Source organism: Oenanthe melanoleuca, chromosome 7 (assembly GCF_029582105.1).
Source record: "Oenanthe melanoleuca isolate GR-GAL-2019-014 chromosome 7, OMel1.0, whole genome shotgun sequence".
Taxonomy (NCBI): Eukaryota; Metazoa; Chordata; class Aves; order Passeriformes; family Muscicapidae; genus Oenanthe; species Oenanthe melanoleuca.
Genome location: NC_079341.1, coordinates 11311803 through 11333420, shown reverse-complemented (window position 1 = coordinate 11333420; position 21618 = coordinate 11311803). Strand labels below are relative to the sequence as shown.

The window sequence follows — 21618 nt, the reverse complement described above, 5'->3', positions numbered from 1 at the left end:
GAGAGTTAACCACGCAGCGCAGAGCAGCTCCAGCGTATGTGACTCAGATTCCCAGGGAAATCCCCAGCTTATCTGATGGAGCCTGGTAGTCTGCTAATTGAATAAGCGCCTATTAAAAGTGCAATGATTTTTAATGACTGCTAACCACGGGCCAGGTTCTGATCGGATCTCTTCGCTCGGGATGGTTTTTGCTGCTGCCCCCAGCCCCACCGGGCTGAGCAAGAAGGCTCCAGGGATTTTGGGGTGCGGGGGAGCTACCGGCCGGGGAACAGGCAGGAAGATTTTATTTGGGGTCTTTAGGAAGAGGCAGAATGCTGCAGTGCAGCCAGCAGAGGAAAGCATTTGTTGGGAGACTACCAAGAATTTCACGTAATGTAATTGCTGCGAATGTTTTTTACGTGATTCGAGCAGCGCTCTGAGTAATTCACTTTCCCGGTGTTGAAATCAGGTTGATTTGTTGATTCTGCTCGTAAGATGTTGTCTGTGTCTGCCTAGGAAAACTGTTGTGTGTGGCTCTGCATAGGCACATTCAAACCCTAATTTTAATTAGACTTATGTGTATAATATCTGTATCTCTTTCTTCTCAACAGGAATTGACTTTGAGAAGGTATTTGCCTAACAGGAAAATTTTAAATATGTGATTGGCATTTAAAGCTAACTTAGCTGGGTTCCAGGGTACTTCCGAAGGAGTCCATAACACCTCTGATTTCAGCTAGGCTCAGGGTGGGGTTGAGCTCTTTTGCATGACCCTGTGACCACATTTGCCTTCCTTTTCTTACCTGAAATTCCCAGTGGGCTACCCAAGCCTAGGTGACATCAGAACCATGTAAAGTTTATTAATAAAAGACATTTTTTTGTTTCTTCTTGCAAGGCAGGAATAAGATCTGACCACCTTCACCCCTACACGTCTCCACACCTACTCAGTCGCTTCGTGCCCTTTTTGATTTTCTCCTAGGAAAGTTTCTATTAAAACGCAGCAGTTTCTTTTAGGAGGTCCAACACATTCACACTGGCACTGAGCCGCTGCTTTAAAAGTTTCATAGCAACCCGTGAGTGGTGTTTTTTTTCCACACAATAACAATAACGAAGTGTCAAAAATCTCAAGCTGCTGTTATCAGAGGCAGAGTCTAAACCCGATTTCTCAGCCTGTTTTCTGTTCCCCACTCCCGAGTTGTCAGATGCTGTGACACGGCTCCATCACACCACGACTATCAGTCCCAACAAACAGAAAATGATTTCCAACCGGCAAACACGCTGTTTACTTTCCAGAAAAATTGCACTTTCCCATCTGACAGCTGATCAAGGCATCTCCTGCTGCTGTCAGCACGAAGAAGTGTTTAAACACAGGGATGGAAGTTTAAACATTTTCTCATTATCACAGAATAAAAAAAAAAAAAAAAAATTAAAAAATAATAAAAACGGAAGGCATTGAGGCTGTCCGACCACCTGCTGTGGCAGTAATGAAGCGGCGTCACATGGCCAGCCGGCGGGGGCTTTTATCTCTGCCCCAAAATCATTACTGCAGTGACACCTGTCACATGACCCGCACCAGGGCTTTCATCTGGGCTCCCCAAATGCAGCTCTGCCTTCTGAGGGGGTTTCCTGGCATCTCCCTCCCCCACACACGCTTTAAAGAGCATTGCCCACTTGCACCGTTACAGACAGGGGGTTGCTGGTTTTAAAGCCTTTTCTTGGGTGTATATAATTTGGCCAACAAACTTGCTCCAGGCTGAAACAAAACAGGATCCTGGCCTGGGAAAGAAGTTATTTCATTTACTTCCAGATGTTTTTAAAGCAAATATTTAAGTCTGATGTTAAATTCTCTTTACATGAAGGAAGATGTTAAAGGATTTCTCAAAAACCTCAGATTTGTTTTTGGTTTTTTATTAGACGGTGAGAAGAAACAGTTTGATGACTCTTAAGCGCAATGATCTCCATTTACATGCAATTTGTAAATTCTCAGCTGCTTTATCAAAGCATCCTGCCCCTGCCAAAAGAAAGTATTTTCTGGGGAAAAAAAAGACAAGGTCAGTCGTGCACCTCTCTGCCAACGTCTGGGACTTTTTGTGAGGTGTCCAACAGCAAACACTTGGATTTGAGATGGGCCCACATAAATGACAGCAGTACTGGGCACTTACTTGCCAGAACCCATTCAGTTACTATCTCAAAACAACACTCAGATGTGACAGGGGATGATCACCCCACAGGAACTAGAGGTAAGGAGGCTGGAGATAAGAGAATATGAAATGTATGGATTTCTGCCTCCTCCTTTCCTACTCCACACTCATCCATGAATGAAGTCTGGTACTTCTCTCCCTGCATAATCTGATTCAGCTCACTAAAACAATGAAAAACTAAGTCAGCAAAAGAGTTCATAGTCTTCCATCTGTTTAGGGAATTAAATCAGTTCTTCAAAGGCTTACAAAGGTGCCAGAGAGAAAAAGAGAAAGACTGTAAAGCTTGAAGCAGGGAGGGAAATAAGGGGAAGCAGAGCTGCCTTTTTGGGTGGCACTAACTTGGTACATGGATTCAGACATGTTTCTTGTTACCTACTCTTTCTGACTCTTTACAACACTACATCCATTTTCCCCAAAAGCTGTTGCCCTTGAGATTGTGCAGGCCAGGGATGGAAAATCTATTGAGATTAATCCTTCTGATGTAAATAATATTCCCATTAGTTGAAGAGAGGAGATCTGGCATGTTTTAGGCACTGGGCCTACAATGTAGAGTTAATGAAGGGAAGTCTGCAGGGTTGCAGCATATCCAGGGTCTTCCTGGCTTTCTGCCCCCCTAGATACAGAATTAAAAGGTATAATTTGACTCTTTGGCAATTTAGCATATGGCTAAATTTAGCAATGGCATGGCATTGTGGGGTGGCAGCTATGTAAAACAGCAAAGCCATTCTGTACCACTGCTCCAGGGCAGAAGAAATTTACCATTAATGTTCTGGATAGACCATGAGGAAAAGTGACTCAGTTCTCATCATCAGATCTCTCACTGCCCATGCAAAACAAATCCTTTCATTTAATGTATCATGAGCATGTAGTTGCTCTCAATTAGGAGCAGACATTTAGCCACAACCATCCCACTGCAGGCCCTGGAGATCCTGCTTCCTCACTGCTTTGGTCCAGACATCTCCAAGAATGCAAAAGGAATGCAAAACAACCCCTATCCCAGCTTGGGCATCATGTACAGCTGCTCCATTTAGTATTGCAAAGGGAGGTCAGGTCATTGGGAGTGGCAGATGTTTGGGAGATCCAAGTTCATGCAAACTAGAGGTAGAAAGACTTTTGGGACATAGCTTGCCCTTTCATCAAGGCAGAGAATTTTAAGGGAAATAACCTAAGGAAAATCTTGTCCTCTTAACTGAGCAGTGCCTGCAGATAGTCTATGTCCCCTTAATGTAGCTAATCTATGCATTCCTGAAATTATGTCTGTAGCAAGGGCAAAGGGGAACATAAACAGTTGTGCTGCTTCCTGCCCAGATCTGTAGTGTGTGTTTGGTAAATGATGGGCTGGAGTGGGGCTGGAGATGCAGCTCTCTTACACTGAAAGCTCATCTTCCTACGACTGCCACCCACAGCTCCTTAACTGGTTTTGTTCCAGTGCTTCAATGCTCTGCAAAATTCTTGCTCAGAGAAGTTCTCCCAGTCATGCCAGTGACACTTTCTCAGATAAATTAAAATATTCAAGAAGATTTGTAAGTCTGCACCTCGGTGATTTACCTTTGTCTTTTCTTCCCAAATGTGCTGTAAGGTTACACCAAGGCTACTGGTTTCTGTGTCCCAGAGCTAAGACAAAGTACCCAAGATAACTGAAATCAAGCAAACTAGTACTTCAACACAGTAAATTATTTGCTTTCCCAATTCTTCCAGGAAGAATTCTATGAGAAATTTCACGGCAACTGCAGTTGGGAAAGAGGTCTCTGATTTCCCGTGTATCCCCATCAGCACTCACCTCAGATTAGCTTTCCTTCTCATAGTCTGTCAGCAGCCTTGAGATCAAGGAGATTAAAACACTGTGGAAACTCATTAATGAGCCAGGACTCTCTGCAACAGCTGGACCAAAAATGGACTGCATTTGGCTGCATCTTAATTCCCTGCCATCTCCCCTCTGCTCATCAACACCTGCACACATTTGGGATGCTGTATAAGACCCCTGAATTCAGCTCTAAGCAACCAGTCTGCAATGCACATGTCTAATGCTCTGCTGGTGTGGAACCAGTATGCTGGTAATCCTGTTAGTAATGGCAGAAGCTCCCTCTAGGAAATTATAACAAATAGTCTTAAACAATTCCTTTTGTTGACAACTCTATCCAAGAAACCATCTTCCCTGGAGACCTCACTCAACTTTTGACTAATCCCCTCCTTCCCTCAGGAGCTCTTTTGTTGAAGGAGATTGTAGGCACACCCCAGGAATGACAGGTCTCTGTAAGCCTTGGATGAGCCTCTGCATTCTTTCAATTGTCAGTCCCCATCTGTCCTGTTTGTACATCGATCTTCTGGTCCAGGGAGCTCTCTATTAAGTGACACATGGCTGAGTATATTCTGCAAGTCCAGTGTCCAGACTGTGCTGTTACATCTTCCTTGCCAAGTCAATCCTTCTGACATTGCTTTCTGAAAAACAAAAGGCAGGACATCTGCACAACTTCATTCTCTTCTGCTGAAAGGTGACTTTTAAAAACACACACCCCATCCCTCAAACTGCATCCTTGTTTTATAATCTCAAAGATTTTTCTTCATTTTGTCAACATAAAGAGTTATTTCAAAGGTCCTTGGTGTAAGGGAAGGTACAATCTGCCCCTATTGCAGAGGAATTCTATTAGGATAAAAATCCATGGCCTAAGTCCTGAATCAAAAAGTAAAATGAATCCCAATTACAAATATTCTGCAGGGCTAGTGCCTTCAGTCACTCTGCTTGTTAAAAGTTGGTTTAAAACAGGCTCTTCTCTTCCTATAGATTCAGCCATCCTTAGCTGGTACAGTATCACATACATGTAGGAAGCACAGCATTAGTTATCAGAATATTTATTTTGAGAAGCAGAATGAGAACAGTAGCAGATTCCAATGACCCATATGTTCCTTCTCAGCAGGTAGAGAGAAAGTGGTGGATGGAATAGGGTAGAAAATGGGTGGAGTGTTGGCAAGGAGTATATATCACCCTGGGATAGACAACTGACAGGATCTCATCTTTTCCTGAAACCCAAAGGAGAACAAGGAGGAGTCTGTGATGATGTTTTGTCCTTTGCTGTGTTGCTCAGGGCCCATGGATTCAAGATGGAGCCTGGGATGTTTAGCTTTTTGGTTTTGTCTATTTTTGTAACTTAACTCAGGTTGGCAAATGCAGGAAGGCTGGCCAGTTTCATTATGTTCCCAGGAAATTCCATTCTCTCATGTGCCAGCGTGAGGCTGTTGTGCTTTAGATGCCTATCTCTCTCTCATTAGATTTGAAAAAGCATACAGAGCCCCCTGCTTTCCATTGGTAGCCTATTAAAATGACAAAAAAATTACTGTTTCATTTATAACCTTGCTTGCATGTCTGAATCCAGATGCCATTTTAAAAAAGAGAATTAATAATATGAACACCATCACATATAGAATGTTTTCCTGCAATGAACTGCAGAAGATAACTTGAGTTGACATTTAAGCTTGTTTAGTATGTTTTGTAAGCAGCTAAAAAAAAGGGACACAATCATTTTGAGGCCAGGTTAATATATTAAAAAATGTTTAAGAATTTCTCCTACTAGTTGCAAGTTTTCACTATTTTAAATGATGTATTTGTGAAATGCTCTCTAAATCATTTAAAATGGGCCAAATCCAAGTTCATTGAACACTGATGCATGAGTGCCCTCCTCAAGTGAGTTGTCCCAGAAGCCTTAGAGGACCTGACAGCCAGCTTTCCTGGCAGGATGAGTTCCTCTCTGATCACAGAGAGGGAGCAGCCATCCTGTCTGCACTCAGCTGAGCAGGTGAGCAGGGAAGGCATCCAGGCTGCTTCCAAAACCCAATCTGGTCACAGTGCTGGCAATGTCAGATCTTTCTTAAAAGGATTCCAGGCTGGCCTCTCTGCCTGCTGCTGTCTACATGATGAGGGCAGAAGGGATGGAGAGGCTGTGAGACCGGGCACTGACCTGGCTGGGACCTGATCCTGTAGCAGGTACATGCCATCTAGATGCATTTGAAAGCACAGATGGGTAGCTGAGGTGTGTCCTGCTGTCCTAAGGTTGCCTCTTAGCTTGGCAGACAATAAGACAGTCAAACTAATTTGGCCTCAAAATCAGTTTCCAGGTCTGCCCTGCAAGCACAGACCCAGCAGTGACACTGACAGGACACATGCTGCTAACAAATGCACTAAGTAAACAAAGAGACAGCATATAATAAAAAGCTATTTTCTGGTAATTTCTTTCAACAACAGTGATTTTAAGTGAGCTTTTGGTCTCTTGTAACAAAAAGATGAAAAATATTGATGCTGAAGCATCATTTTGAAGCGTAACATTGAAATAGTGATTAATTAAAACCAAGCATATTACAAGATAAGGAGATTTTGCCTAGCTCTGCTCAGGTTCCAATGTTTGTGAAATCAAAACAAGCAAGCTATGAAATGCGAACTCAGTAGGCAAGGACAAAGGAGAACAAAGCATTTGGTCAGTTTAAGCAATGGGGAAATGAAGCAATACTTTGACTAGGGAGGCATTGGAGGAAAGGGCACTGGTCTGAGACTTGGCAGTATGACAAAACAAATCCAAACCTCCCATGATACCACTGAGCATTGTTAATTAGGGGCCACTGGCTTGCTGATCTCTTCTCTCTGAATGTGAGATTTCCCACTTTGTTCTCACCCTGGAATGTGATCATCCAACCCTGAGTATCAGATCTATTTTGCCACCTTCAATACATGAAGGAATTCATGTGCTAAGGGTGATGGCAGCAGCTTTGACAATGGCAGCCACATGCTTACCCAAGGATTATTCAATCATCCATGATTTCTACCAAAACTTGCTCGAATCTCCTGAGACACAGCCTTTTTGGTGAGAAGCAAACAGGTCACAGATTTCAGGTTGCAGTCTCACCCCTGGAACTGTGAGCACTGATTGTCCTGTGGAAAAATCAGGTTAAAGAGAAAGCTGCAAAAGGGTCCTTTTCCTTCATTGTGCTACTTTCTTAATACTCTACTCTGACATTAGCCACAATATAAACTAATTCAGGATCCTATTTCTCACAGCTGCATTCCTTCTGATTGTTTTTGGAAAATTATTTCTTTAATCTAGACGCTCTTCTCTAGAAATCTCATCTGCAGTTTCTTTTGGTTTTTTTTTGTTTTTTTTTCTTGGAGCAACCAGCAAAATACTATTTGGTAGAACAGTGGTAGAAATGCAACCCGCTAATCAAAAGGATTCAAATGGATCTGCACACTGCCAAGCTCTCTCCTTCCCACCCAGCAGAGGGGAAAAAAAGAAAAAGAAAAAAGAGATAGAGCGAAGGCACAGAGCTTCTCTCCTTCAGCAATCTCACAAATGCAAAACCTTCCACTCCAGTGACTCCTCATTAACTTACCAAATCTGACAGTCTAATTATCGTAGCTGCTTCACGCTTAGAATAAATAAATACTAAAGTGGGTGTTTAAAGAAATTGAGCAGGGAAATTCAGTCATCTAGACAGTCAATAGAGAGTTTATTTTAAATTTTTATATTCTTATGTATTTATATCATTTTAGGAAAGATAATGAGATAGTTGTCTTTCAGGCTAATTGAGTTCCTATGCTCATGGTTGCTTGCTGTCACAATCTCAAACTTAGCTTTAACTTTTGTGCCTCAGAAACCTGATCACTACCTCCCCATTTACTCATTCCTGCTGATAACTGGGTGAAGTCAGAAGTGCACCTGAGGATGGGAAATGACTATGTGAGACTTCCAGTCTGGATGTCTTTCACAGCAAACAAGACAACTAAATCTTTTCAGATTTGCATTTAAGAGTGTTAAAGGGAAAATGGAAGCTAAAGAAACCTCAGCTTTAACTTGCAATTAGACAAAATACAGAAAAACATCTGCTAACCCCTGATGCAATAGTGTCTGCCCCCACGAGCAGTATTAACAGCACTCCCCCCAAGAGTGGTTTGTCTCCCTGAACAATAAGACCTTTATAGAGATTCTCTGGCCTGAGATCAATGGGAGTCAGAGCATTTGATCCATGTCTGTAGGACTTTGTTTCCACAAGTCATGTGGGCCAAACTTTGCGCCAGTTGCTTTTGCAAGAGCAGGAGCTGGGGAGTGAGCAAAGGAAATTTTCCTTCTTTTCCCATCTTCCCCTTTGCCCCATGCTCCTGAACGGTGCCCAGCACAATGCCTGCCCCAGGACAGCATGCAGGGAAGAGCTTAAACAGGGGAACATGTCCAGGGTCCTGTGCACTTGGCAAGCATCTGCTGTGGTGCTGCAACAGCTCTTTCCTAGGGTGGTGGCTTAATGACAGAACACAAAACTTTAATGTCCTGTCAGTATGAAGGCAAGTAGATCTTCCACCACTGTGGGGATCACACCAGGTGAAGTGAGGGGTGGTTTTCCTGAGTTAAGTGAAGATTTGTTCTTTCACCTCACAAATAAGAATTTTTCTGGTTTAGGAGGGGCAGATGATTTCTTGCTCATCACCAGCTTTGGTTTATTCCTGTATTAAAACATATTAGAAACCAGATTCATACAAGTGGTAGGAACTCTCTAGGTGTCTGTATCTGACTTGCAGTGAAGGTTATCTGTTTGCTGTGTACAGAGGTCACAAAGCAGAGTGGTAAAAACGAAAATCAAGTGACTGTATAAACCTTTTAGCTGTGTAGGAGAACCTAGGGAAACCAGCCAACCCAACCAAGGGGTCATGAAAGCCAGCTCTTCCTTTATAGGTCTCCTGCAATAACACTTACCAGTGCTGGCTAATCCCAACAGTAATGGGATTTTTGGTAGGCAATGGCTTGCAGCCTTAACCTCCTCATTGCCCACACGTGTTTACGTGCTTTGTCTTAGTTTGGACACAACAGACCTTAACATGGCAGTGAACATCACTTTTCTCTGGAAGGCTGAACAGTGGGCTGTGTCAGGAGAAACTGTACAGTGTCTTCATCACCTGGTGCTCTGGTTTTGTGTTGCTAGGGGAGGTAACAGTTAGAGAACAATTGTATCCAAAAGGCCAAAGCCAGGATCTCATCCATGCAACACATAATCCTCCTCATGGCCACATCCTGGAATTCACTAACTGCTGTGCCAAGGGTACGGGGTTGAACATCTCCTGCACTGAGAGACAGCTCTCTGTGAGACTGGACATGGGTCCCGTGGGGAAAGGATCTGAGCTGCCAGCTCAGGCATCCCTGGCCCCTGTGCCTGCAGGGTTTGGCCAGAGCTCTTCTTGCAGGGTGTTTCCTTGGGAGTGCACTGCTGATAACCCCAAATCCACTGCTTACCTTCCCTGCTGGCAAGCCTGCTCCAAAGCATCAGAGGCCAAAAGAGAGGGGAAAATAAACCAAATCTATAACTAAGAATAATAAGCTGCAATTGTTACTGTGTCTGACCTGTCTGACCAACAGAGTGAGATACCTCCTCAGAAGGCTCTTTGCACTTCAGGACTGACGCTGAGTTGAGAGCACAGCTCATGCTTTCTTGATTCAAGGATCTCATCTTTCTTCCAGGAGGGATTAATTGGACAGAAAACATTCTGCTTTAGCAGGTGGCAAAGGGTTAGACTGACGTTTTATCAGAGCTGCTGCAGTGCAGGGCTGCACTGCACAAAGATAATTGTCTCAGGATTTGCTCCGGCCAGAAAAAGGACAGCAAATGCTCTGGTTTTACAAAATGTCATCACTGCCACCTCTCAGCTACTAGCCACACTGGAGGGGAGCTGGAGAAACCCCTGCACTTCTCTCTGTTTTTATACTGAGAGGTGCTGGTGGCACATGCAGATTCAAGGACACTTTGTGCTCAGATGAGCAGAGCAACAGCAACCTGTTCCACTCCCCAGGAGCTGGCCTCCAGGAAGCAAAGTGCTCCCTCTCCCCCTTCCCAGGGGCAGCAGCCAGCCTCTAACCAGTAACATTCCCCCTAATTATCAGAAACATCCTATTTGGAGGGGTACCTAACTTCTAAACAGTGATTTCTCCAATTATTTATTTCCAGGAACTGACCTTTGAAAACATCCTCAAGCTTCCAGCTTGTCATAACAACTCATAAAAAAGACAGTTACAGATATAATTATTTCATAAAAACAGAGAATAATTTCTTATGAGAACCTTCTATTTTTTTCAAATATTGTTTCCCTCTTACTGTCTCACACATCTCAGGATTAACCCCCTCTTCATCTCCAGATCACTCTTTGCCCTTCTGCTTTAACTTTCCCCTTCAGAGGATGGCAACTAATAGCCAGCATCCTCCAGAACAAAATGGGAACAGAATATATTTAAAATCTGCACTGTTATCATAGCAACAAGAATTTTAAAATTACATAGTTAAATTCCAAAATAGTGTTATGCCAAAGTGACACAAGAGAGCAAATGTCTTAAACAATTATGGCAATAGCAATGGCTACATTGGGAATTATTCAGAATAGCCTAAATTTTACAGGCTTAATGAGTCACCCATGAATATGGCCTTGCATGATTGTACTGTACTTGTTTCAGCCCTGTGCACTTTGATTCTGCTCCCAACACACTGGTTGCTATGATAACGCCATGCAGCTTCCTGTCCACAAGGCACTTCTTGCTGCAATATGGGCCATAATAAATATGGGATGGTGCCTAAACCCAGGTGAAATGAATCTGTTCTCTTGCTGGCAGCATATCAGAGAGACTGACACATTCTGCCAATCTGTTTTCTCATTCCTTCTATTTCTCCTCACTCTCTCCCTTTCTCTCACACTGTCTGTCTCTGTACCTGTTTTTTTCCACTCTCTCTCTCTCTCTCCCTCTCTCTCTCTCTCAGCACTGACACTTTCATCTTCTCCCTTGGGGATTGGAGATGTCACTGCGGGAAGTGCTTGTCCGCCTCTCTGGCAGCAGCAGAGCCCTGTGGCTTTGACAAACCTCATTTAATTGGGAGGAAGCCAGGAGGGTTTGAAAGAACTGAAACATCCACGAAACTCCTTTTATCAGGCATAATTTAAACTCTGCATGGAAAAAACCCTATATGTATAAAGAAAAGTCAACTTCCCTCCTGCTGTGCATGCTCCCCTCCTCCCCCCCCGGCACAGGCAGGCTCCTGCGAGATTCCATCTTTTCATTTTTCTAAAAGTGTCAAAGTAGATTTGTGCTCTGTGGCTGGGTGAACAGAAAAGGAATGCAGATGTCTCTCACTCAAGCACATACACACACAGAGCACCTTCTGAAGGGCAGCAGTTTGGGGGATTGGGAGAGATGCTAGCTGGCTGCTCCTGCACCTGGGATCTGTCACAGGAGCCAGAAATTTGGTTTTCCAACAGCTTGACAACACACCCTTGAAGGCTTTTTTCTTAATTGCCCCTATCTTAAAGTACACCACCAAACTAACTAATGTACAGGGAACCCAGGAGGCAACAGGGAATGCGAGGTCCCTTTGGTCTGCAGCCCAATAGGAGGGAGCTTTTCCTAGTGAGGAGCAGAACTGCAGCTTGAGACACCCTGTGTTTGTTATCAGCTGAGGCCAGGAGAGGCAGAACTGTGTGTGCAGCTGTGTGCTTAGAGAAGGGAGCAAGGGAAGAAGAAAATAAAGCAGGTAAAACTGAGGGAGAGCTGGTATGACAGGGTACAAGGAACAGCTGTCTCAACATCAAAAGGGAGCAGGAGGAGCAGTCCAAGGAATTGGGGCTAGCACACCATGCTGAGCAGATGGGAATTCAGAACATCAGGAGGCACCAGAGGGTGAGTTACACTGGACACACAGTGTGAGCAGGGAAATGTTCAGGCCCTTGGGGTTACAGAATGGGAAGAGATGACCTCTCAAAGCATATACACCTCTGCTCTGCAGATGGACCATGGCAGCAGCCCATCAAGGTCCCCTTGTAGTATTAACAACAGTCAAGTAGAAGAAAACAGAAAAACAAGTTGTCAGATTTGCCACAGGATGTAAACTTTGCAGCATATAGGAGTGGGGAGGGAGTGCAGGCAGAAAAGAGAGACCCCCAGGTGAATGGCAGAGACTTTCAAAATAGAGAGGAAACTCACAGTAAATAGCATGTGCAGCAGCTCTTCCTTGGCAAGATAAAATTGAGAGTTAACTTACCAGCAGGAACCTGGTGGAGCTGGGGAGGCAGGGGGCTGAAGAAGCCATGAAGAAGGGCATCCTGTGCAGAGATTCGGCCTCGAGGGAAGGCTGTGAGCATCCTGGAGGCCAAATTCTCTGCTGCTGGCACCCTGCTCATCCTAGGAAAAGAGAAGGAAAGAACAGCACAGGAGATGAGGACGAGTGAGAAAGCTGGAACCAGAACATGACCCAGCCCTTCTCAGCTTGAGGCAAGATAGAGGAGGGACACAGGGGAGCTGAATAAACCTAGCCCAGCTGTATAGCTTTTCATGCTTTTCCATCTGAGCTTGACTATGTTGGGGTATATCCACCCAGGATTTCAGCTCAAACTCATGTTTACAGACAAATTTTCTCCTATCCCAATAACAGTAGTGCAGCTGGTTGTAAAATGTGTTGGGGATTCACAGAGAAGAATCTGTTTCTCAGCATGAATGCTTAAAATAAATGTAATACACATATGCTCCATGCCCAGCAAATAGCAATGCCAAGTGGCTGCTCTCTAGAGGAGCACACAGCTGGGGACAAGGAAGTGGAAGAGCAAAAACAAACCAACAAGGAAACAAACAAAAATAGTCATTTAGTTTTACAGCTTTTCCTTTGTTTGTTTGCTCTGATCACATTTCATCTTCAGAGCATGGCCTGTTGTGCCTCCTGCCTTGGCCCCCAGTGGTGCTCTCCCTCCAAGTGACATCAGGGGCTGGGATCTCCCTGCCCCTGCACTCCCCGTCCCTATACAGGACATTCAACATGCTGGCATTCTTGTTTTGAGGAGACAAAATGTAAAATGTAAAATGTAAAAGAAGAGGAAAAAGCACCGAGACAGAAGGAGAGAAAGAGATCCTAAGAAACAAATTTGTAGAAGGTATCTGGCCTCATTGTGGTAGATAATTGCTGAATTTTCACCTCCAGCAAAACAGTTCAAACCCATGATTCCTTGGGGACCAGGGATGGGACAGGGAGCCAAAGCATCCATTCTGAGACCTCTGGAGCTGCATGACAGGCTGCCCCTCCATGGCAGGGTCTTACTGGAGACCTTCTGCCCCTCAGTCCCTGCTGCTGCAGGCTCCCACTTTGGGCAGCAGCACAGTTCAGTGCTTCCCACCATGGCTCAGGCTTCCTGGTGGTGGCCAAGCTCTGTGGAGAGCTCACTTTGATTTCTTAATTGCCCATGGAGAGTCATGGCTGAGTGGCTGTATGAATAAGCTCTTTCCTTCTCCCAGGCTGAGCATTCCAAGGCAGTTATTGGGCCATGGCAGCACCAGGACTCCAAGGCAGAGCTGGAGCTGGCCTACATGCAGCACAGAGCTCTGCCACAGAGGTGCTGGGCCAGCCCCTTGGTATAACCTGTGATGGGGTCTGCCAAAGAATTATGGCCAAAAAGCAGAAGAGCAATACAGCACAGTTGCAAGGAATATACTTATTTCTTTGTTCAGGCTGAGAGAAGATTTGCTCTGTTCCAGGACCTGCACTAAAAGGGTTTGGGACATACTGAGCTTTCTGTGTTTCTCAAGCTGTGCATGACAATGGCTGGCATTTCAGTAACCTGTGCTGAAAACTTTAGCATGTTTGCTCAGCCATTTAGAACAGCATCTAGGAAATCCTGCTCTGAAGGGCAGCACACTTCCCTCCTAGCAGGGCTGGATCCCAAGCAATCAGCTGAACAGACAATAAACAGCAATGAAAAATGTGGTTATGTCTTCAAAGGATGTTTAATTATTGACATCTTCATGTACACAGTCTTGAGGACAAATCCTGCCTTGTCTTTTCCTACATATCTATAAAACCTGCTGTGTGCCTCAAAATCAGTTTAGGGGCATTTGATTTGAATGACTCCCTCAGCTAGGTTAGGGCACTTTGTCTGAATATAAATTTCTTTCACTGATATGTATACACATTCTGTGTATGTGTGTATGTGTGTGTGCCTGTGTATATGTGCCTGAAAAAATACTCCCTTCCCTTAGCACACTAGGGAGTGATTCAGCAGTGCTGGTCAAGCTGCGTGTGTAACCATGGCCCTCATCTCATAGCTTTGGCCACTAAGAATGTGATTTTTCTCCTCCTAACTCCTCAGGATTAATTCATTGTCTCAGGAAAATGCTGTCCTAGCATGTCTTCCTTACCACAGTTGAGCAACATTCCTGCAGTCTGTTTTCAAAAATGAAAACTGGGACAGTGCAAAGTCTGTCCTCAGTCTGGGTAAGAGGGCCTGGGAAAGTACAACCTTCTCAATGGAACTGTGCCCCACAAAAAGCTGCACACAAAGTCACTGAATCACTGCTTATCTCAGAATAATCACTACTCCCCTGAGAATAATAAACCCACTGTGTGTCTACCTTTGCTGAGATCTCTCAAAATCAGTTGCTTAACTGATGCTAGAGCTGCTTGTTACTACAGAGCCACCCTGCTTCTCCTGGGCTTGCCAAAAGAGCTCATTTCAAGTTAAATGATTGCATAAAGAAACAAATAAACCCTGAGGCAATTTTGACATTGCTGTTAGAGGTAGCTTACCTGTCACAGATGACTCGGAGTCTCTGAGGTCTCCTGGAAGCAACCAGTTCTAGAAAGTGTAATATGCAATCACAAGATTAAATGAAAATCAAGCCAATCTTTTAGCCCCTATAAAAAAATATGCTCAGAATTTCAAAGGGCCCTATAGAATCTATCATCTATTTATTTATAGATATACATTATTCCTATAGGAGTTGAATACCTGCATTGATCTTAATAAGGCTGTTCCAGTTCTGTAACCCTTTATTTTCATGTATCTGTGAGTATGGGCCTTGGACCTCCTCCTGTTACAGTGTGAGTCCTAGCTTTGACATCAATAAAAGCAGCCTCAGTCCCTAAAGCCTTCACACAAAGGAAGCAAAAAGAAGTTTGCAGGCCTGAATCCCCAGCAATTGTCTTGGCTTTCCAAGGGGCTGCTGAGCTTCACAGATTGCCCCCATGGGTACATGGGGCTTTTCTACATGGATGCAGCAGTGAGACTGGGGACAGAGACAAGGCACTTTGATCCCACTGTCTTCTTGCCCAGAGCTCTCACTAAGTTTGTTGTCTGTCCATTAACCATGCTCATGGAGGCTTTGTACCCACTGACTCTTGTGATCTCTATCAGACTGGAACTTAGCAGAGTTTGCAGTTTTGTGAAGTCTGTGTTCATGATGATACTTTTCAAGGACATATTTCTAAACATTGTGGTAAATACAGAGGAATACATTCCTCAAATGTTTTATTGTAAAGCATTAATTTTCTCAGGCTTGGATATGAATGAATGGCTTAAGCCTGGAAAATTTCCCTGTAGAGGTGATCAACAGAGAGATTTTCTTGCATCAGAAAGGCTGCAATTTCTTCCCACCTTTTCCTGACAGCAGAGAATGAACAGTGGCACTCCAGTTATGTGCAGGAGAGCAGGAAGGGTGGTGTTATCCCTGCTTCCAGCTCAGCCTGGACAAGCATTCCCCACAGCAGTGAGACCACCAGGAGGCAAGCACCCCTGGTCTGTTGCCAGGGTAAGTAACAGCTCAGAATTGAATTGTTCTCCTGCACCCAAATACTGAGGTAATTTCTAGAGCAGAAAATGGGAATATAGCTTGGGATGGGATTCATGGCTGTTTATGTGCCAGAGCACTGGAATATCACCAATATATAGAAGTTATATATTAGCATCTTGAATACTCCCTTCCCAAGTGAGTCACCAAGGTTGGCACAACATTCCTCTTGGGTCACTAGTAACATTTTCACTGGATCATCTTTGCTTCTTTTTGCCCCCTTGACTGTAATAAAAGTATAGAAATAAATTACCCATATTGAGATGTAACGTTTCAAGATAGAATAGGAGAAAAACAATTTTTAAAATGGTTTGGAAAAGCAAAAAAAAATTCTGTATGAGGTAGAAATTTTTGTCTTCTCATAGAACTGGCCAAAAATTTTCAGATGTTGCAACTTTCTGTCAGAAAAATTTGATTTGTGAGATGAAAACATTCTATGACAATATATCAACTTCATTAAATATTTAGTAAAAATGCCAAGATTACTCAAGTACGGTACTTTACTGAAATATTTTAACATTAATATTCTTTAATGAGTTTAACACAGAATTTTAAAAATGCATGTTCAGTTGGTAACAGAAAGCCAAAATGTTTCAATGATATCTTAGTGAAATGTGTCTTTTTTTTGTGGAGTACATTTTCAGGATTAACATTCCAAAGAGGAAATAGGATTTTCTTTACGTTCGAAATAGAAATATCAGCTTGCTTACTGGGAATTAGGAGGAATACCTGAGTTATAGTGCTTGCTGTCTTCAGCAAGCCTCTTCACTTAAATTTATCTTTTATATAACCTAGATATTAATAATTATCTGCAAGGGGTAGTGTAAGAGTCAGTGAGCCAGCTACTCCTGTCCCTGTCCAAACACATCTCTCAGTGAAGAATTCAGCTTGAGTGAGGGCTGCCAAATTTGCCACTTTGAGTATACAGAGCTTTGATTATAAATGGAAGATATGGGCAAGAAAACAGTGTGGCTCTGCTCACAGACGTAATGCAGTTAACTAATGCACTTTAAATCAGTTCAGATTAATCTCCTGACTGACCCCATATAGACAAATCCTTAGAGAATGCTGAGGCCCCATTGTGTTGAGCAGGGTAAAAACAGAGCAGTAAATATTTTCCCTACTGTAAGATTAAGACCAATCTAAAATTGTAGAACACTGTAAACAGCTACTCCATAAAGTTAAGATAAAGAATATTTAGATCATTCCAAAAAGTGGATGAACTACTGATTTAATCATCTCTCAATGATGATCTAGACATGAAATGATGGGATTGTGTAGCGCTGATTGGCTTTTTTTTAACAATATGAGTAGATCTGAAAGGTAGCACTTAGGTTTGTTATTTTCTATCCTTATGCAAGGCAGAGTGTGCTAATGAGGAAATACCTTCCTATTTGAAAACCCAGGTGGAAGTGGCTAATGGACTGATAATGAGGCAAGCAAGCCAGAGGACAAAAGTTAAACTTTCCTAATTGATGAAGAGAGAGAAAGAGGATGCCGAGTGCTGCTGGATGAAGGCAGTGGGGTTGCAGGCTCACAGAGAAAATTTCTCTCATTAGTGAAATCTCTGTGGCTTCAGGACAGGAGCAGAGCTCTGTCTGTGTGGCAGGCTGGAAACTGCAGGCTGTGCCCATTGCCACACAGATGGGAAGTTTCCCTGTACCCTGGCTAGCATACATTGCACATTAGTTACAGTGCTGCTCTCCCCTTTGAGATCAAAGCCACATGCAGTTTATTATGACAACAAAAATTTTACCGTTTTAGAATTCAGTTTTCAACCATCCCATGTGTTAAATGAAACATCAGCATAAAAACTGAGATTAAAAAAAAATAAAAAATAAAAAAGCAGTCGAAATGCAGACTTCATGTGCATTTTCACAAATGCCATGGGAAGTTTGTGTTTCAGGGCCTGCTGCTTGTTGCCTCCATCTGCTGGTGACATTTTGGAAACGCAACAGACACTGAAAATCCGTACCTGGGAGCACAAAGTGACTCTGGAAAGCTTCTAAATCTCATTCAGTGTACCAAAGCCTGCAGATACGTGAAAAACTAGGCTTTATTTGAAAGTCATTGCTGCATCTGAAAAGGCCTTGTGTGAAATCTGCATCTTCCCAGTGAAGTGATATTACCTGGCATAGGCAAGTTCATCATTCAGCCTGTGCAATAAATCAAGGACTAAAGCTCACACTCAGTTCATCACGTTATAGATAGATACGAGCTACTCCCCATTCTTTGGAATCCAAATGTCAGAAAAAGGAAACAAAAACTAACTTGGTACATTGGGCACTCCAGTGTTCCCAGTTTGGCAAAAGCACTAGCTTAATGTCATGGGCTGTGATTCCTAATCCTTTCCTGCCCTTGACCCCTGCTGTCTAGATTCAAACTTGTAACCATTAATGGGGCTGGATCAAAACACTGGCCTTCTGGTGTCACCAGTGGTGTTTAGAGGGGATTTAAACTCACTGCTTTTCAGCACAGTGAAATGAACACAGCAGTAGATTAATGCAAGGATTTGAGCTCACACAGCATGAGAGCTTTCAAAAATAGTGTTAACAGAGCTACAACTGCCTCTTTCAGGGGGAGCAAAATGAGGGAAGAGAACAAATGAACAAGCACAGGGCAGAGCCTTGTCCCTGTGGGTAGGGCTGGTGAGCCCGGGGAGCCGCCAGCGAGCGTGCTGAGATGGGGGGCAGCAGCTCTCCCAGCCCTTCCTGCTCTCCGGGGAATGGCTCTCCAGCCTGCCTGCAGGCCCTATGACTGCACAGAATTCCTACCCCAAGTGTCTCTCCTGCAGAGAGAAGGTGAGATCACAAGCTGAAGGGCTGGCCACGGACGGGTTACTCACCCGTCCTTCCCATTCACCTGGAGTCAGGGAATGGGCATGAGGCTGTTCTTGAACTTCTCTGTGCAAGACACGGGGCACAGGGTAGCCAAAATCTCCTTTGCACAATTCATCCCTTGCCGGTAGCCCATAGAGGAGGCAGAGGAGCTGCTTTTCCTGCAGCTGCCCTGTGTGTGCCTGACTCACAGACCCCCCCCAGCCCATGCTGCATCCTTTTCAGACTGCAGCAGGATGTGCTCGAGCCCACGGCAGCGACAGGAAAACATCTAAAGGCTTCCAGCTTTCATTTCAAAGATTCCTACTAACCCACCTGGCCCAGGAACCCTTCCAGTAACAATCTCAGTCTGGGGCTGAGCCTACGCTGCTGAATCCAGTGGGAGTTTTGCCATCAACTTCAATGAGAATAGGATCACACCTCAGTGCTTTGTTTTGCCCGTGTTCGTTCCTTGCCGCGGGCAGGAACCTGTTTGTTTGTTTGCTGCCTGTGCTCAGTGTGAACATCAATAGGACTAGCTAAAAGAATTCAAACCATCGGGTTTGGGGAAGAGCTCCAAAGTTTGTTTGCTTATCTGAACCAACCCAGGCACCCAGATTCGCACAAATGGTCTGGGAATAACCTCAGGAGAGAAGGGTTTCTCAGGCAGACTCCACAGATTGTACTCGGGATGAGCATGTCCTGGGGGGGAAACAGCTTTGTGCTTCAGGGAAGGGAGGGGAAGTGCCCAGAAGCATATAAATGGCATTTAGCTTTAAACAAAGATATTAATTTGTCTTCTTACCAACACTCCTATGAAAAAGTGAATTGATTTAGTGCATGAGTAGGGCAAATAGTCCAGCTTCAGAATAGCCTTCTGTTCAGACTGGTTAGCGTAATCCAGGTGTGAGCCAAGTGCTTGGATCCTGTATGTGGCTGGAACAGCTGGCAGCCTCTTAGGCTCTCAAGAGGGGAAAGGGATATTGTCTCCACCTAACACAGCTATTGCCCCAAACACTGACATAGCACCCCTCTTCCATGTGTCTGCCAGCTCCCTGGGATGCTCCAACAGAGCAGTGTCCTCTGAGTCCTGCATTTCTGCCTGGCCCAGCCACAAAAGGGACCAGCATCCCAGTACCACAGCACAGCGCAGGTCAGTTCTGCCCCTCTGGAGTCCATTAAGGAAACTTTCTATCAAGTCTGCAAGCAAGTCAGACTTGAAAACTGCTTATGACAGCTCAGCTTCACTGGGGATATTGCCCTGCTGTCCAGGTGCCTGTCCTCTCCCTCCCAGCCCTGCCACGGGCACCCTCCACAGCAGCAGAGGACAGCACTGCTACTCAGACCAAACAGAGCTGAGGGAATCACCACTCAGGGCAGTGCTAGGCACTCACATTCTCTGCTGTCTGTGCAAGTTTCTTTGCTAACATAGCCTTAATGCTTGCACTTTTATGTTGTCCCTCTCCACAGCACCAGTATACCTAACCATCCATCACTCAGAGTTCATGTGTTTGTATGTTTGAGGCTTTGTATTAGCAGATAGCCAGCATAAAAAAAATTCTTTGTGATTAGTTCCTCCCACACATGAGCATTTCTGTATCTCCCAGACTACTCTTCTCCACTCATAGGCTACCCAGCCAGGCCTTCTACAACTTAGAGAAGAAAATGCTTCCTCCAGCTGTCTGCTCTGTGCTTGCTTGCTATCCAAATTAAACTTGCTGTGGACAGCGACACATTCCCATTTCACGCTGGTTTGATTAATGTGTCTCAGCTAATTGTGTGAAAGATTCCAGTCCTTTCGAGTGTGAGACCAGGTTATTGTTCAGCCAATATCGGCTACCATGTGAAAATGGGGGCTGCTTAGTGTTCATGCACCAGAATCAAAGGAGGGGCATCTTGGACTGGGTCACAGAGCAACACCCACTTCTTTGAAAAGATGTTACTATGCTCTACTAAACCTGTAAACCTCTTGCTCAAAGCACGTCTTCTCCCTCCTCCTCTCCCCCCTGTTCTTTTTTTCCCTGTCCAGATAGACAGGCTCCCCCCACCACTCTCCTGTGGTATAAGTGAGAGAGAATGGCTAGATTGTGGATGGGTGAATTTCACATTCTGGGGTTTTTAATATTTCACTTTTATATTTCTCTTACAGAATGATCCTGCTGAGAGGCTGAGAATCAGTGCTCATCATTTCCCCCTCACTGACACTTGAATATATTTTCCCAGGAGAAAACATTAAACAAAAAGAGAAAGAGAGAAAGGGAGAGAGAGAGAGGGAGAGGGAGAGTGACTGAGCTAGCTTTTCAAAGCATACTTCTCAACCTGCCCACATCAAAATAAGAGACAACTGGCCCTTTGAAGTTCAGGACACAGACTTCTCTACCAGCCCATGTGGAAATAAAAGAATCCAGCTTTGTAAATCACACAGATTTCTCACCTTGCCCACATCAAAATCAGGGACAGTGACCTTTAAAGCTGAGGTTTAAAGGTCCCCAAACCAATCTCCATAAAAATAAGGAAAGTTCAGATAAACTGCATCTCCAGGTGCCTGTCAGCTTTTCCAGCCTAAACCAGGAGGCATTGGTCCCCATTCCACTGAGGAGTGGAGACTAAATGCACTGTGGGACTTTGAGCAATGAAATCTTCCATTAGACTTACATACACCAGCACTCAGTGAGGCAACTTTGCCACACATGTGCCTCTGTTTGCAAACTAAGCCAATCCCAGTGCTGTAGTAGGTCCTACAACACCACTGTCATTAAGGAGCTCAAGGGATTTAGTAACACCAAAGCACAGGATTTTTCATAATAACAATTACTGACCCAACAATGGAGTGGCTAGTGGCTCAGAGAAAAAGCTGGCCTTCTCATGAGTTAAATCCTACCTGGGTTATAGTTGGGGAGCTTGGAAAGTCCTGGCCAGGTGTCTTCAGTTGGGATCCCCAATACCTGCAAAAGAAGAAAGAGTGAGGACAATGATCTTTTTCTGCCTACTCTTTGCCTTGGTGTG

At 44.2% G+C, this 21618-nt stretch overlaps 1 protein-coding gene across 1 annotated transcript in view; it reads right to left on the bottom strand.

Annotated features, from left to right (window-relative positions):
- Positions 1-1884: 1884 nt before the first annotated feature.
- Positions 1885-21618, bottom strand: part of CDK15 (cyclin dependent kinase 15) — a 37056-nt gene continuing 17322 nt past the window's right edge. The window contains 5 exon segments of the mRNA XM_056496346.1: positions 1885-4616; positions 6958-7095; positions 12228-12367; positions 14757-14805; positions 21494-21557. Of these exon segments, the coding sequence (XP_056352321.1) occupies positions 6986-7095; positions 12228-12367; positions 14757-14805; positions 21494-21557 (363 nt within the window). The 3' untranslated portion in view covers positions 1885-4616; positions 6958-6985.